This window comes from Cuculus canorus, chromosome 3 (genome assembly GCF_017976375.1).
Source record: "Cuculus canorus isolate bCucCan1 chromosome 3, bCucCan1.pri, whole genome shotgun sequence".
Classification (NCBI taxonomy): Eukaryota; Metazoa; Chordata; class Aves; order Cuculiformes; family Cuculidae; genus Cuculus; species Cuculus canorus.
In genome coordinates, this window is record NC_071403.1 from 122377585 (window position 1) to 122395152 (window position 17568).

At 46.1% G+C, this 17568-nt stretch overlaps 1 protein-coding gene across 1 annotated transcript in view; it reads right to left on the reverse strand.

Moving 5' to 3' along the window:
* Positions 1-12714, reverse strand: part of PKHD1 (PKHD1 ciliary IPT domain containing fibrocystin/polyductin) — a 254042-nt gene extending 241328 nt beyond the window's left edge. The window contains exons 1-9 of the mRNA XM_054063619.1: positions 12601-12714; positions 12018-12184; positions 10928-11032; positions 9047-9191; positions 7819-7918; positions 5365-5422; positions 3923-4001; positions 1464-1535; positions 809-873 (exon numbers count right to left, since the gene is read on the reverse strand). Coding sequence (XP_053919594.1) covers positions 809-873; positions 1464-1535; positions 3923-4001; positions 5365-5422; positions 7819-7918; positions 9047-9191; positions 10928-11032; positions 12018-12069 — 676 coding nt within the window. The 5' untranslated portion in view covers positions 12070-12184; positions 12601-12714. The remainder of the gene's footprint in view (positions 1-808; positions 874-1463; positions 1536-3922; positions 4002-5364; positions 5423-7818; positions 7919-9046; positions 9192-10927; positions 11033-12017; positions 12185-12600) is intronic.
* Between the last annotated feature and the right edge of the window lie 4854 nt (positions 12715-17568).

The following is a 17568-nucleotide window of genomic DNA, read 5'->3' on the forward strand; positions in this document are numbered from 1 at the left end:
GCCTTAGATCATAGGTAGACAAAACTGTACAGTTACGTATCTGAATCCACACACTGAATCTCATCAGGAGGATTTGGCTACACAAGCATAAAGTGCTTCATGTCATCTTAGACCTTGTGGATATCCTCTGACCTCACTTGCTATGTTAGAAAGGTACAGACAGCCTTCAAGACCACCATTAGCTCTAACTGGAGAGCTTCTAGATATCCCAAGGTATCTTAAAAGCTCAGGCTGTTGTATTGCTCTATCAGTGTCTACTCGAGAGTTCAATATCAATTTCTATTTTAAAATATTTAACTTGGATCACCTCTCCTAGGTGGGAAGCTTGCTGTTCAAAGCCTTCAAAAGAAATTACAAGCTTCTTCAGAGTGCTTGGAAAGAAGGAAAACCCAAAGGGATCCAACCTTCTACCAGAGAGACTGTGAGTAGAAGGGAGGTCCCAGTTTATTTCTTTAGTAAAGCAGTAAAGGGAATGTCTATCTCATACGAGAAGGATTAAAGTAAATGCAGTGCACTGAGTAAAGACCTCAGATCACACCGTTGCTGTCAGCAATACTAACATCATGTCATGGTTTCACTGGAGCACTGCACTTCATTTTCTCCAGGGCTGTGCATAGGACACCAGTCACAGCAGTGGCCGTGTTGAAGATGGTAAGCCTTGATCTGAAGCAAGCTTTATGGACTCAGCCCTGGGCCACATTCTTAACTTTGAAGACAGAGGAGGAACTCGTAATTAAGAGCCTCCCTCTTCTATCTGGAGTTACAGGAATAATAGAAAGTCATTATTTTTTCCCCTCTTTTCACCAACCTATGTGGTTCCCTTCCACTGAGCACTGCAGGATCCCCAGTCCATCTTCTGCCTGAACAGGGTACCTGCAGAGAAACAATGGATTTTGCTGAGCATTGGGAGCAAAAAAGGACAAAATACAGTGAGAATCATCTAACCTAGAAAAGATGTAGTCCTATGCATCCAATCACGCTTAGCTTCCTTTGGAAACAAGGGAGAAAAACAGGTGAGATGGGAGAGGAACAACCCATCTCCTCAATGATGATCAAGAATTTGGCAGCTTAGGAAGATGTGTCCAAGCAACTCACAAGTGCTTCAGCTCGGCCCCTCTATCCTTATTTCTTGAAGATGATCCTGTTGGTGTCCTTCAGAACCCCTCTCTGAAACAGCTACCCTGTTTTAGAGTCTAAAGAATTGAACAGATGTGGCCAGGGCATAGCGTATCATCTCTGGGCCAGAGAACAGCCTGTGGCCCTGCCTGGTGACTGCTAGAGTGACAGAGAGCCAGCAGCCCTCACCCACCCCCATCACAGACCATACAGAAAACTACTCCTTATCTTTTCCCACCTTAAGCTGAAGCAGAAGAGCTTCTCCAAAAACCAAGAAAATCTTTTGTGCACAAAGCCCTTGCCCCAATACAAAGGTAAGACAATACAAAGGTAAGACAAGAACTGACGTGCTTCCAGCTCGCCTGTCAGCAAAAGAGCAGAGGCTGGTCCATCCATCTCCTGCCGTGAGGACAGCTGGCCTGGGCAAAAAATAAACAGGAAAGATGAGACATGATGTGACAGTTCCACAAATGAAAACTTGATCCTCTTAAAACCAGCACCCTGTGTTCTCAAATGGGACTGGAGTTCCCTCTTGCTTGTGTCTCGCATTTATTAACCTTCTAAAGAACGCAACAAGCCCTAATCTCTTATTTCTTCACCTGCAAATTGCATTCCCCAAATACTGCAAGAACTGCACCTCTGCAAAGACTATGGCAGGTCCACCTTTGGGACACCCACGCCAGCTCTGAATGACCCGATACCTCCCCACCATAGGGAAGGGAGGGTCATCTGAGCTCCAAGACGACTATACCCACCCTGACCCTGCAGGAGCAGCACAAGTATAGCACTGTGCTCGTACAGCCGTACTGCTTCAAGCCATAGCACAGTCATGTCTGTTTCATTGAGGAAAAATGCTACAACCATTCTCTGCTAGAACTAACCCAAGCTCCTAAGAGCAAATTGAAGTACCCCAACCTCAAAGAGCTAATACAGCAAGGGACACTTCCACTGGAGAAGAGGAGTCAGGTGGGAACAATAAATACACAGTAATTAGCATTATAAGCAAAGGTTGGTGACATTTCTTTGAGAATTAAGAAGCAAGGAAGGAAAACATGTAATTAAAACCTGTAATGCAGACACTGTGCTGTGAGCCATGCTTCAGATGTAGCTTTATAAGGCTTTAATAAAAAAAGTTCCCTTTTATAACTACAGCTGCTGATATTGAGGTGTCTTTCCTTTTAAGGATGACTAGGGAAAAAAAATTACTACAAAAGGGTTGTTTCAGCATCACTGGACTATTGCATCCAATACAAAGCATGGAAAAGGGTGCAGAATCCACTTGAAAGTATAAAAACTGTTCTATTTTATTCATCCAAATCCCAAACCGGTGTGACTGAGTGACAGAGTGCTCTGGCCAAGTCCAAGTCCCCACCTGGTACATATTTACTAATACACCCAAACCAGGCAACAGATTCATGTGAGGTTACATGTGAACCTGTCTGGTACACTTGGATTTTGGAGCCGTTTCCTTGCCTGTGCTAGTGAGTTTAAGCTATAAATGAGTAATCTAGCGATGGAGCCTGCAGGCACATCCAGCCTGCAGTCAGACAGAACAGCCTTTCTTCCCACTGATCAAAGGTCTCACAGTTCCACTAGAGGCAAGTAAAACAATAATTAATATCGAACAAAGGATGGTAATATGCATCCAATGAGCTAAAGTATAGAACTGAGAAATAGGCACAGCTGGTATGGCAGGAATCTGCGCTGGTTTTATTCATGCTAGCAGAGAAATTACTTAGCAAGAGATTTTTCACTCAGTCCAAGAAGCACTTAACAAGTACCTAGTGGTCAAATATCTGCTGTTGCAGTTAAAATTTCTCATTACTGAGGCCACGTACCTCCTCTGGACCCTGAAATGATCCTTAAAATGTCAGCATGGTAACTATAGATTAATAGTTTATCTTTAGTACACCCATCTGAGCTCTCCACTGCCATCAGCCCAAGTGCAAGGAATCACAGAATCAGGGAAAGGTTTGAGTTGGAAAGGACCTCAAAGCCCATCAGTTCCACCCCTGCCATGGGCAGGGACATCTCCCACTGGCCCAGGCTGCTCCAAGCACCGTCCAACCTGGCCTGGAACCCCTCCAGGGATGGGGCAGCCACAGCCTCCCTGGGCAACCTGGGCCAGGGATTCAGTAACCGTAACTCCACAGCATCTGCGAATGCTTCCATATGCATGGAAATACATGACAGAAAGCAGGTCAGCGTTCATGCTAATTTTGGATTCACTGTGCTGTTGTCCCAAAATAAATTTTTTAAATCTACCTCCTTTGCTCTGTTGCACATAGCCATAGAAGTAGCAGAAAATAAAAATCAAACCTTTGTTGAGAACAAAGAAGTGACTAGAGAGGGTTTAAAGCAGTGAATAACAAAGCTTTTTGTCTCAAAATGCTTTTGCTTTGTCTTCTGACTCACCAGAGCATCTGTTTCAAACTAATAGTCTTTCTAAAAATGCAAATGAAAGGGAAAATTTATTTAACTTTTAGATTCTGACATTATTTTAATTAGTTAAATTTTAATTTGCTAGCCAAAATAAAATCTACAGCAACCAGACGCAATTACAGTACAATTCACACTGAGCCATGATTGACTGTGCTGCCAGCAAACAAACCAGCTAGCTTAATGGACCAGTTGCAATTAGATTAACAAAGTTTGCTGGAGCCCAGCTCATGGGCTGCAATAAACCACAAAGGAAGTAAATGGCAATTCTGGGCCAACTGGTTACAATTTATTGCTGTCAAGGACACTGAGGGAAGAAATGCCAGTTTACAGGGATTGGGTCAGATAGCAGGCTGTATATAATTACCCGTCAATATAATCCACGTTGAAGTCCAGGGTCTCATATCTTCCAGCAATTGTCTTGCCATAAATCTCTATTAAATTTCCTGTTCAAGAGGGAATGGAAGTTGAAGGGAGCCTTTTAAAACCATAGAATTTGTATTTGCAGATTTTGTGATCTGGACAAAAGTTGTTCTTGGTCTTTGCAAATTATGCGGAGAGGTGCCAACTGGATGCACTGGTCTTTATTCTCAGCTTGTACCACAGTTCAAGTTCATTTTGCACTGAATTCGCTTTCCCTGAAACATGCTGTTTCCCACACAAAGACCATTCCTGATTTTTGAGCAGATCTCTAGCATTCGTACTAAGACATTTTCCTCAACTCTCAGCTGAACTCCACATCCTGAGCAAATTCCACTGTAGAACCTCATGAGGCAGCCAAAATGATGTCATTTGTTCATTAGACAGGGTCAAGGTCTAAAGAAGGCCCTCAGTACGCATGCAGCCAGCTGAATTACTCAACGCTCCCTTGACTCCACTGGCAACAGCGCAGTCTGTTGCCCACACAGAGGTGTCTTAAATCATTTGAGGCACTCTATCCTCCCACTATGGCTCCTGAAGGAAATGTCTTCCTGGGCCTGTGTCCTGTCTACCTGCTCCATGCTGCTCCTTCATGCTCCAGCACATCCCAAATGGCACTAGGCACTTAGTGCTGCTCATGTTCTTCACTGACTACACTGGGAGGTCCAACATGCAACAAACATATGGAAACATCCATGCAGATGCACTAATGCAAGGCATGAGAATCTGGAGCTGAGCCTCACCTGAAAATTACTGGAAATGAGGGACTGACTTAGAATTAAGAGCATCTATACGACCTAATCACCCGAGCACCTCTTCATTCTTGAGAAACTAAGAAGTTTCCACTAGTACTGTCTTTGAAAATCAGCATTTCAATCCTCTCTGAAGAAGCCTGCAAATACAAAGAGTAGAAATAGAGGAAAGAAATCTTCCATATCCCAGTTCAGACTAAAACCAGTGACTGTCTTTTCATGTGACTTTAAAGTCTGATCTAAAGCCTCATTAACCAAAAGATCTGTATGGCATTACAATATCACTTCCTAGTAACTATTTATTCTTAAAATTATCAAATAAATAGGGTCAGATGACTCAAGTTGAGCCTGATTAGTCCTGTCTATCTGCTGAGCAAAACCCCTCTACTTGGGCAGAGATGGGCTGCACAAGAGAAGTACCAGATAATCTGGGCACTGCGTATCACCCACTTCCCTCGTAGCCAGTGCTGCAGACTCTCCCACCTCGTGCAAAACCATTCTCCTGTTCGACATGAGCTCAGACATTAAGTTCTAGAGGTGCTCATTTGAATCCCCACCAAGACAGATCCCCCATAAGGAGAAAGACAGTGTAGAACATTAAATAATAAAGTGGGTTCCAGTAAGAACAGCGCTGTACCTGGGACACCAGATGCTGGCACAATTTGGTAAATCACAGGTGTCTGCGCAGCAGAGAACTGCAAAGAGAAATTTGTAGTTAAATGGCAGCCGTTTTCACAGTAGCCCAACAAGATCTGATCAGGCACAGTCCTCCACACACTGCCAACTGTATTTTCTGTAAACATCCCTGTCCCTCCCTGGAAGACGGCAAACCAAACAGGACAAACAAATAGGCAGCTTCAGCAGCTACAAAATACTTTATGTCCCAATCAAGCATCAAATTTCAAGGACTAGAAAAACTAAAAACCCTTTTGTTTAAAAAATTCTTGGATAAGTAGTTTCCTGCTGCACTTTAGGCATTATCCAGTGCTGCATTAGCTGTATATCCCCTTGAAACAAGCTGATGTAGCTGAGCGTGGTGTCTGGTGTCAATAGCTACATATCAAGACAGGCAGTGAAACAAAGCTGGATGTCTTGGAAAGCTCTTGGACGAAGGCTCTACGAGTAAATGAAATAGCTTGGAAACTGTTATTTGGCCCGGGGAACAGGATGGCCTGTATCCACACAGGAAAACTCTCTCTCTACACCAAAATGAAGGTGGTCTGCCTTACGCTGTCTGATGGGAGCAGACTTGCCATCACCCAAAGCAGAAAAGCTTGCGCAGAGCAGCAGCTCTGTGATGCCAGGCAGCACTGGAGACTCCACCCTGACCCTGGCTAGCTAGCAGAGGCACAGCCTTGCATTTCACAGGGAGACCTTGGCAAAACCACTTCATTTATCCATACCTGCTCCGAAAAATAAGAATGTTGCCGTCTTTCCTCAGTGCAGCATTGTGCACCCCAGAAATGGAAATCATTACGTGAAAACCAAGGGCCTGATCCATCAAGGTATTTATGGGTCTTGTGCTTAAAGGTGATGCATAAAGGTACCAGGCTCGTTGAGATCTGTAAAATCCACTCTTCTGTTTACTTTCTTAGGAGCTCCAAACACTCCCATCCACATGGCCTACAGCGCTGCTAGCTGGCCAAGTCCTGATCCATCTAACTCACTAGGTGCTTGACCTCATTAACCTTATAGAAAAGGTACATTTCCCATGTGTCCCCCTTCTCCCAACCATCCATTTGAGTCTTCTCCACACATCTTCCCCAACATATTTTTGATCCCTCTCCTGTCCTCACTTGCACCTACAAATGCTACTGTCGGCTCAATAAATAGCATTAAAAACCCCATTTGCTGAATCAAATCAAAGACACCATTGCATAGGTGGGTAATTACCGAGCTTTCCTTGAACCCCGTTCCCTTTCAAAGCCCAGCCTTTGCTTCCCTCTTCCTCATGGTCATGTGAAAAATGAATGAGTAGCTACAAACTCCCTGCTGTGCCGGCCACTTCTGAGGAGCAAAGGCAACATCACACCATGCCCTGGGCTGGAACCAATGCAAAGAAAGAAGCCAACACCAGCACGTAAGCTAGGGCCACTAGCTGACAAGTCTTCTGAGCTGTTTAGACTTGTGGCTGCCTGCAGCAGGGTTTTTCAATCTACTGTGGAGCCAAAATTAATTTTTAATACGCATAGCTCCCAGGTCCCAGTCCCAAAACAAAGAGACACATTGTGTTTTATTTAGCTTGGAATGTGCCTCATTAACAGCATCCCCTGGTGATTTTTCATCAGCTCTCTAAGCTAGATGAGCCACCCAATGATTCTTCAGCTTTAATGTGCAATTTACTGAAAACACCGGGCTTTCTCACTTGATGCTCCAAGTTAGCACAGGGGTGGGACGTGACTTTCAAACACACCAGACCTCATCCCAAAGCACACAGCCACTGCTAAGGACTCTGCTCTGCAACAGATCCTGACACCACCATCATTAACTGGTGTAACACCACCATACCCCACAACCTCCTGAGACAACGTGCCTTAATGCTGAGGGGCAAAAGAAAAATACAGGTCTGAAGAAGTATCAGGTTCTCAAAATAACTGAGCAACAGAAATGAAACCACAGCTAAGGTCTGAGCCTTCCAAATCTTGCTGCACTGAGCTGTGGAGAGCTGCCCTAGATCTGGAGGGATGTCCTTCCCTGTAATCAGCTGTCCCACCGGGAGGTATTCATGCCGACGGTTACCTGTAAGCGCAGGTGGTTAGCTGTGGCCTGGAGGGTGACACCAGAGGCAGCCAGCACAGGACCTTCTGACACAACAGCGTCTGACTGCACGGCTTAAGGGCACAGACAGACTTGGACCCAGATTTTTGACTCAAAAAGATCTGTCACCTAGTCTATCCAGTGCCAGACTGATGAGTGCTTTGAAGCATCTAGGCTTAAGGGGCAGAAGAGGCATCCTAACTTCTTATCCTTACTTGCAATCAAGCAAAGCGCGAGAGAATAGTATCAGAGAACATGGTGAAATGTCTGAAGTCTGCCTCCCTTCGATACCTTGAATTCTTCCTCGTAATTTCTATCTTTGCGTAACAGTTACCTTGAAAGTACAGTTTTCTTTCTCCATCTCAGTCAGGTTGCTAATTACACGTCCTTTAAAGATCACCTCCACGTAGTACAAACCCTCCTGGGGTGACGGCCTAGGTAGAAGAAAATGCGTTTATACAGATTTAGTTTATTTTTTAGGAAATACCAGGTCTTCACAAGGTCTCCATTCTTAGGCTTTGATAAAGCTAAGAATGAGCTCTATCAAAGTCGAGTCTTTGATAAAGCAAATAAAATTTACACTGTGAACCCAAACTTTAAACATATGAACCCAAACTCTAAAAACACAATTTCAAAGAAACAGAGGCACAGCAAGAAATTACAGTCAAGTGCAGAGGGTGATAGTACCACATCAGAACTTTATCCAAATTATTCCTCAATGCAAAATGCAGACAAGCTTACTAATACTAATGAATAATCGTTAATCACTAGTAGTAAAAGAAGCCCGGGGTGCCTGGATTGACAGGACATCCTGATCCTGGGCTCCGGGCTAATCCCACACTCTTAGTGCACAGGTTCTCAACACCACATCCAGCGGAATGAACTCCCGACTGAATCACAGCAGCAAGAGCTGGAAGAGCCCCACTCAGGTCACTCTTACAGCCTCTTACAATCTCTCTGCTCTCCCAAGTCGAACAATCTTCTTTAAAGTCACAACAGGATGTAAAACCGGGAGCTTGGATTGCCCACCAGGGGCTCGAAACCGTAGTCATTTCCCACTCGAACTCCCTCTACCACCTTGTACAGGCCAAAGGCATCACAAGATGAAAAAATCCTCCCTCTGACCCCCACCAACGTTTTCCTGGGAGTTTTGCATCTAAGAATTCCACGCCTGCAGACCTCCAAGGACCTGGGTTTCTCCCCTCCACTCCCGCGGTGTCCGGGCTGCGCCGTGGGAGGAGGGATGCAGACCCTCCCAAAGGAGCTCCTGCACACGCAGGCGAGACCCGGCCCGATAACAGAACCTGCCGGGAGCCACCAGAGCTCTTATTTTGGTCAAAACCAGAATAAATTTTGCTTTTGATTTTTGCTCTGAGAGTGACCTTGTCAGCCTCCAGGTCACCGTACAGATAAACGGACCACCTTCTCTTGGCTGCGCAGGTCAAAAAAAGCCTAGATGCAAGTGTGTAGCTCATCGATCAGGGCATAACAACAGTGAAAGAAAATGGGGATCCTACCAGACAAGTGCAAAACCTTACCCACACCAGAGTGATGGATCATACCTTGTTCTGCATCTTATAGCAGATAAGTCAAAATGCAGAGGGGAGACATCACATGGCAACCTGGGCAGATCCGGATTCAGCAGGAACACCTCCAGCTGGGACCCACTGGCTGAAGAGACATGTTCCAGCTGGTAGGATGCTGAGCCTAAGCAATCAAAAATCAAGAAGAGCAGCTTCATGAGGACAGCATTGCTCACAGCTGGTCACAAGATATAAACATCTTTGAACATGTAACCCAGCCTCTCTCTAGAGGCAACACTGCCACCCTCTAAATCAACCTTTTTAAAATCATATTTATGTAATTTCATATTAAGACTAAGTACCTCTCACCATTCCAATGCCTCTAATGCAGTACTTGGTCTCTTTCACATGTATTCTACTGCAGAAATTGACAGCTATTGAGAGTTTGAGTCACCTCAGCCTCCTACACTGGAAAAAAGAGCATGCCATGCATAAAGCATCTGCAAAATTAGCACTTCTTACATGATCTTTGCAGTTGCCAAGGTCCTGCATAGCTTTGCTGACAGGACCTCAAGTTGGCCTCTGCTGAAAGGTGGATCTCAGCCCATTTCTTTAGCATTGGATGCCCAAAGGATCTGAGGGCTGGAGCACCTGCCGTGCAAGGACAGAAAGTTGGGGTTGTTCAGCCTGGAGAAGAGAAAGCTCCAGGGAGGCCTTAGAGCTGCTTCCAGTATGGAAAAGGACTCAAGGAAAGCTGGGGAGGGGCTTTTGATCAGGAAGTGCAAGAATAAGATGAGGGGAAACAGTTAAGATGGAAGAGGGGAGATTGAGATGAGATCTTGGGAAGAAATGTTTTCCTCTGAGGGTTGAGAGGCCCTGGCCCAGGCTGTCCAGGGGAGCTGCGGCTGCCCCATCCCTGGAGGGGTTCCAGGCCAGGTTGGATGGGGCTTGGAGCCCCTGATCCAGTGGGAGGTATTCCTGCCCATGCAGGGAGTGGGACTGGATGGGCTTTGAGGTCTCTTCCAACACAAGCCATTCCATTCCTATTTCTGAACATATACTAGCATGCTTAACTTCTGTAGCATACAACTCTCCTGTTGCTCATAATCTCCACAGGGGGGGTCCCAGCCCACAGACTCACTTTAAATTACATTTCTTGATTTGCAAACTGCAGATTTCCTCCACATCAGGAAGGTTTGCCACCCTATCCTAAAGCCTGACTGTTCACCCTCTAAAAACTTCCATTCTACTTTAGCAGTGAGTTCCCTGCTATGACCATCTCTGCCTGTTTCACAGTGATGTTGGAGGAACATCTCCCTTGAAGACTGGAGATTCCTTTCTTCCCTCCATTTCATCATCTCGATGGAAACAATACTCAAATGAGACAGATACCATTCATCACAGTTATAAACTACAGTGTCAGAACCCAAAGAGTTATGCTCAACATACAGCTGGCACAGAAAACAACTCTCCTCCCAGCAAATAAATGTTCAGCACTACAAAAAAAAAAATCAAGCCTAGCTTTGTACATTTGGGTTTTGGCACAAGCGGGTATGGCATTTAAATTTGTGATTTTGACTTCTATCTCATATTTATCACTACTGTTTTTAAAGCTCCAGCATCAGCAAACCTATGAATAGAGGAGATTTTCAGCTTTCTTTCAAAAAAAAAAAAAGAGTAGCAGGAAAGAAATTTCTAGCCCTGGGTCTACAAAAATTAGATAATAGTCTGACTTCTCTTGCTTAGAAAGAACTCAAAAACTAGCAGTCATTAGCAGCAGCTTATGAAGTAATAGTCTCAAGCTGATTTCATGTTATAGCTGCCATGGCCCATGCATCTGTTGCTTGATGTTTGTCACCCCGAACACAACTCTCTAGATGGAGCTGATTCTATGTTACTTCATAAGAGTTTAAAACTCACCATCCAGGGTAAGAGTAATCCAGGTTCCTCCCGCGACACTGCCTTCTCGAGGCTTAACGAGCAATCCTGCAGCTGCCACTGCAAAAGCAGCGCAGCTACACCAGGCTGCAGCGCAACGGAAACAGTTAAAATCTCACCCAGGGCAAGACCTGGCAGCTGTCCTCCCGGGATCCCACCCTTCATCTCAGTTCCCCTTCTTAGTCCTACTGCTCATCCTCGTGCCCCAGCTGCCATCCCCACGTAACAGTCCGGATTCCCTTCAGAGAGGCCGATACCTTCAGGACTTGGTGAACCACGGTACAGTCTGTCCTCCTCAAGAAGACAATAAGCATTATATTTAGTTTCCAGCTCTCAAAGAAGAGTGTTTGCAAACTTCTGCACACTCTCCCAAATTTGGGGCTGCCCACAAAACACACCCTGTTCAGCTCTTTCTTTATAAGGCCCATAGGAAAGAAACAGGTCTGGAAAGGAGCTTTTACCCCATGAAATTAAGCCACCTGTACAAAGTCTTTCATAAAAGCATCAAATTCTTAAGATAATTTAGGATTTATTTTGGGGGCTCTCGTTCTCTGAAGCAAATAGACATGAAACAGTGGCTGGCTCTTTTTTCTCTTTTGCAGTCAAACATCAGAAATTTCCAGCAGGCTTTTTACAGCAACATGATGATTTCAGTTTGGCATTCCAGGAAATTTCCAGCTTCTTAGCCACACGAGAATGCTATCTCACCAAACACCAGCACTGATCTGTGGAGCCAAACACTGAAGATTCTTGCATCGTGAACCTTTAATATGACCCCGCACACAGTGCGTGACTGTCATCAAGCGAATGAAAACCAGCAGGCGTGAAATGAACCCAGGCGGAAGAGGGGAAACTAACAATGAATCCAGAAACCTTCACTGGCTATGGAAATAATGCCATGAAAAGGGTGAACAACATCCAGTATGCTCCAGTCAATATCCATTGAATTCAAGGCATTTTAGAAGTGCTTCTCCATGCCTCACTCACAGCCCATCCGTGTCCCACCCAGCGGCACTGGAGTTTGCTGGTGCCATATGACAGCGCGGTTGGAGACAACACCTCTCTCACCCACCTGCAAAGAATATCAGCTCAGCACTCAGAAAGGACCATCTCCAAGCATCCATCTTTAACTGTGAATGGGGATTTCACAGGAGTCTGGCTCCAGGATCGTGGGGCCTCAGCACCTTCCCAGTAACTTTAAAACAAACCCCCTCTGTATTCTTTCTTCCCCTTGCAGACCTGCGGGAGCAAGGGTCTCCGTTAGAGCAGGTGAGACTGACTGCAGTGTGGAATCCTGGAGGAAACACTGATCCATCTCTCACACAGTATGAAGGAGATGAAAATTAAGCAGGAGCTCTAGTTATCCCATAACAGTAGGAAATATGCTGCCCCCATAAAGCAGACTTCCAAGTGTCTATTCCTTAGCGCACCACAAGACCTGCTGCAATAACTCCCCCTGTTTCTTGCACTTTTTAACATAATTGCAGTTTGTAGGGACCTGCACCTGGAGCCCTGATGCCATGAACCTTGCATTTCAAAGCAAGTGCATCAAAGACCACCTTGGATCATTTTTACTATTCTTGCTAACACTTTTGTGGTGTTACTTGCCTTATTTAATTTGCTCCTCTTCCACTCCTGACTCCCAACCAACACACCTGTTCCATCTCCCCGATGCCAGCTCCACCGCAGCTTTCAGTCTGGGGTCCAGAGAGGCACTCGATTCAGTCCCTGTGGGGGTCACCGAGTCACAGTGTGCTGAAACCCACCAGACTAGTTTCTCAAAAGCCTCAACACTGTCACAGACAGCTCAGAGCTGTCTGTCAGGCATGCTTAATTATTAACCTGAGCTACTTGCTGCGGTTAACTGTTTTGTTCCAAGTCTTTAATGACCATAAGGGTGTGACCTGCAATTGTTCTTCCACTGGTATTGGATTAGATGCTCCTCCAGGAGGACAATGAATCCATTTTATTCTCTTCCTCCCCTCACAACATGACAGAAAAACTGATGGAGTGCTTAACATGCTGATATCCAATCTGGGAATGGGTTTCACAGCAAATGGACATCAAGTTTTCCTTAACGATTAATTCATTTTTCCTATGGCATTCCCAACAGTACCTGTTCAGATACCAAAAAGCGTTCAGACACCCACCACATGTTATGTTCTTATATCCCTGCAGGTCCTTGCACAGTCAGTGGTGGAAGAGAGTGCAGTGGCCTTGCGCAGTATTATGGTTTAACCGATGGAGAACTACATGCCCTCACTGGCTGCAGGAAAGACCCAGCTGAGCCCACATCGGGTGCTGAATAGCTGTGAGAACATCACCCCCACCTTTGCACCCATCTATTTGGACCCAGATGTTTTTTTGATGTAGCTGCTAGAAGTGAGATGGGCTGCTGAGCTCCTGCACTGGTATGGATGCCTTCATGGAAGTTTCCACTGAAATTCAGAAGCTCACCACTGCAAAACCACAGTTTAATAAGTTACCATGCACCAGTCGAGCCACAGCAGTCTGTGGGCATGCTCTTACCTCATCCCCAAAGGGAGGCACAACAGGCTTGATTGTTCTTCCTCAGCCTCAATTCAGAGGCACAGCAGCACCAAGTCATGGGCAATCGACCTTCAGGGACATTCTGGAGCTCTGCCCAGCAGCAGAACCAGTTGGTTTATTCTTAGACCAAGCCCCAACGTCTCAGCTTCATAGAGACAATATTACAAGAGCCCAACGAAAATTAACACTACCCTTCTCAGCAGTCTACACTCAGTTTACTTATTGGCTGTAATTACACTGGAAACATGGTCAGAAGAAAGAGTAAACTTGCGTGAATTCCCAAACAAAAAGCATTACCAAAGAAGATGCAGTTCAAAGACAATGGCTTGGACACAGCAGACAGAGCCAGGTGCTGGTGACAGGGTCCACTGACCTGAAATGAGGGGATGGACCAGGTCTGGGGTCCCTCCAGGGAAGCCCCCTCAGGAGCTGGAGAAGACAGAGCTGGAGGCTCATGGTCCACCTAGAAGGCAGGACTAAAGATGGAGCCAAAGAGCAAGCTCAGGGCCACAGGTGAATTTAAATAGGGTTCCTGATTCCTGGGCAGGGTGTGGATGGGGGTCCCAGGTGATTCTGATCAGGGTCATTAAGACTTGTTGCTGCCCTCAGCTCCCTGGCGTTTCTGCCTCCAGCGTACTCAGTCATGTGAGTATGATCAGAGTGAGCAAAAAACATGAGTTATCATCTCTGTCATTCTGCACAGCATTTTGTGATCCGGTCCTAAGGAAATGTTTTATATAGGAAAAACTCAACAAAGCATCCAAGGTTCATCTCTACAAAGGATTTGACTGAGATGAGGAGTTTATTCTTTGCACAGAAAGTCACATTGTGCAAGGCATCGCACAGGGAATCAGCCCCGTGAAGGAGATGAAACGTGAAAAGAAAAAGGGAAGATAGTGAAGAACATTGTCCTCAACAGCCAGAAACACCAGCCTGTAATTCAAATGAGGAGAGGAATGGATTATGAAGTGTAAATACCCTCCCGTTACAAGCCAATGCGCATGTATAGGCATGATTACCCACCAAAGAGGAAAGCAGCACAGTCTGATGAATAAGTGCATGTTTGTATATGTGTGCAAGCAATTTTTTTCCTGTTGAAGGAAATTTCTCCTAAAAAAAAACATTGTCTCAGGCCTTCTGGGTTAGTTTGTTTGCAGTTATTCATTTAGGGGTCGGAGGTTTTAGGCATATCGGTAGAAATAACCTCACAGACGGGCTCAGCGTCCAGAGTCTGAGAAACATGCAGTCAGAAAGGACACAAAGTAGAGGTGTGAGCAGTAGCTCTTGGTCACTAGGTGGAAGTACGGAGCCACTGAAGACCTGTCTAGTCTAACTGAAAACTGGCCAAAGTATCACTGCTGTGTCCGACACAGATCCAGGACTGGTTTCTGTGCTCTTGAGGGAAAGGCTGCGAAGGAGATGTGGGACCTGTTCCCAGCTCTTTCACTCACTAACACATGATTTGAGCCAAACGGCTTGCTCTTCAAGTCACCTGCGTGTAAAATGCGGATGGCAGCGTGCTACCCGTGGGCTCTTTGCAGGGCAGGTGCTCTCAAAGGGTAGCAGCATGGGAGACACTAAATTTCTGCAGAACTTGCAGCATTTCTGGGATGGAAGAGCTTTGCAGGAGCCAAGCAAGAGCTCCGCTCACACTCCCCCGAGCCACTGGAGAGCAGCCACCTCACGAGAGGAAAGCGGCAGTTGTTGGACACCACATGGCATCTCCCAGCTGAACAGCTGAGGGGAGGATAATGTGGGATAAGGCAAGGTTTAGTGATTTTTGTTTGCAGCCACTTGGGAGCTCCCCTCCTCCCCCCCAGCCCTGCTGGGGCGCTCACCGCCCCATGCCGAGGGCACCAGCCATCCCTGCCTGCTCCTCACCGAGGTCACACATTATCGTGAGGAATGATGTGGGAGTGCTGCCTGCCCTCACCGTCCCCCCAGGCACACCTGTAACCAGAGGATAAAACTCTGCGAATCTAACAGGGCTCCTGCCTGGACCAGCAGCACCGTGTTTCTCCTGGACATGGCTGTTGATGAGCAGCTACCCCGCCACTACAAGTTGTGCCATGCTGTGAGCGTCCTGGACACAAGTGGTGAAAAACAAGAGGAAACTGCTTGAACTTAGGGGCTCAGTCCAGACACAGGGCTTGGACAAAGGTCTGTGCTTTCTGCCTTGGCATTGCCTGTGGTCAGTGTTCTCTTCTAGCCTTATTTAAACATCGCACTTGTCACCTCCCCAAGGAACATACAAACCATGTGTGCCCAAGAGGAGATGGCTTATCTGCTCACACCATCATCTTCCTGGCGATATCAAATCAGAACTTCTGCACACACTGAGGACCTGCAGCAAAGCTTCTGGGCTTGGAAAGTCTCTGAAAAAGATTTCGGCACTGCCCACAGACCAACCTGTTCTTCAAACATTGTGAATATATCTGTGAGTGAAATAAAAGCATCGGGGGTTGGACATTGCATCTCCATAGATCACAAATTGCTGGTTTTGACCCAGACCAGCTCACGTTAGGAGAAACTATTTCCAAGGATGGTTTGGGAGTTAGCAAGGCACTGCCAGCTCCTGGTGAGCAGTGTGGGCACAGACATTGGGGCTATGGGGCTGAGTTTGAGTTTGATAGCAGGGATGTGGCCGCAGAAGCAGGAAAGGAGCCCTGCAAGGCTGGCTTGCTAGCAGAAACATATCCTGGAAGACCAGCTTGTCCTGCGAGGGCAGCCTCTGCGCTGGCCATGCACTCTGTGCAGAGCTCGTGTCAGCTGCTCTTTCTTTCTATTAATACTTCACATTTTGTGTATTGATACAAACTTCCTAGCAACCAGGTCACAAGAGAAGGTGCTAAGAAGCCAAACTGATTAATAATAAATCCTGGAGTTTGATGCCTTTTTTTCTTGAGAGGCTTGTTAGACACCAGCAGGCAGGGTGCTGAGCTGGGATTTCCAAGGGGACCTAGGGAATTTGGACACCCTGCTGTCGCTGAATTTCCCTCTCTGAATCCCAGCCTTCCTCTTTCTGACCAGCAGCGTCCGGCTGGGCAAAGCTACCGATGGGAAGTTGAGTTGAAACAGTGCGGTAATGCTAAGCAGGGACCTGGCATCTATCAGCCATGCTGAAAGTTGTCCACTGGAGTCCAGGGGGATTTGGTTTCTTTATTTCTAATCAGGATCCAGTGGTCTCCACAGACCAGGTAAATAACTCCCACTGCTATCAAGTCACACCACGCAAGCTGGACTGCACTTAGTGCCTCCCCACTTTCTACTGCCTTCAGCATCCTTCAGATGGGTCAACATCACAGCCTTAAATGCCTGCCCTTGACAAGCTGCTGTGTTCGGTCCTGGGTTTGCTGGAACACGCTGAGCTGCTCATTGAATTGAGAACCTTGCCCTTTTCATCATGGTTCTAGCAGCAGGAGCGGGGCTGAGACAAGCTGGCTTGAGACTTTAGGTGCATCTTGTAGTGTAAAATAATGCATAGAAAAGGCCCATCTTTACTTCTGAGTGTCAGTGTTCCTAAGTCACAAATCACTTAAGTCTGGATGCTCATAGACAGGACAAGAACAGTCGGCCAGAGCTGTGCAGAAGGATTTCAAAGCAGTGCGTGGCTTTGCCTCATTCAATCCCTCATTAAAGATGTTTGTGCAGAAATCTGAGTATGGGAAAGCACATATACCTCATTCATGAACATTTCCTAAGTCAGGACAAGGAAGAAGCCCCTGGTAGGTCAGGAATGACACTTTGATACCCTTACTTTTCCTCCAGGATTTTAGGCACCAGGCTACAACCCCCGATCCGAGCTGCTCCAGCGCCCACCACGATTCACAGAAGGGTGGGGTGATAACGGCAGAGAACATTAACATGAAGATCACCTGAGCTGTTCTTGGGAAGATAATAAGAACTTTACAAAAGAGGATTGAAAGTCAGCTAAGGAGATGTAAAGGCAAAGGTATCCTTTGCATTTATTGGGCAGATCAGATACTTTCAGCTTTCCTTTTGTTGCTGCTCCTTTGCACTAAAACAAACAGCATTTTGTTCCAAAAATTTTAACATTCATATTATCACTTTTT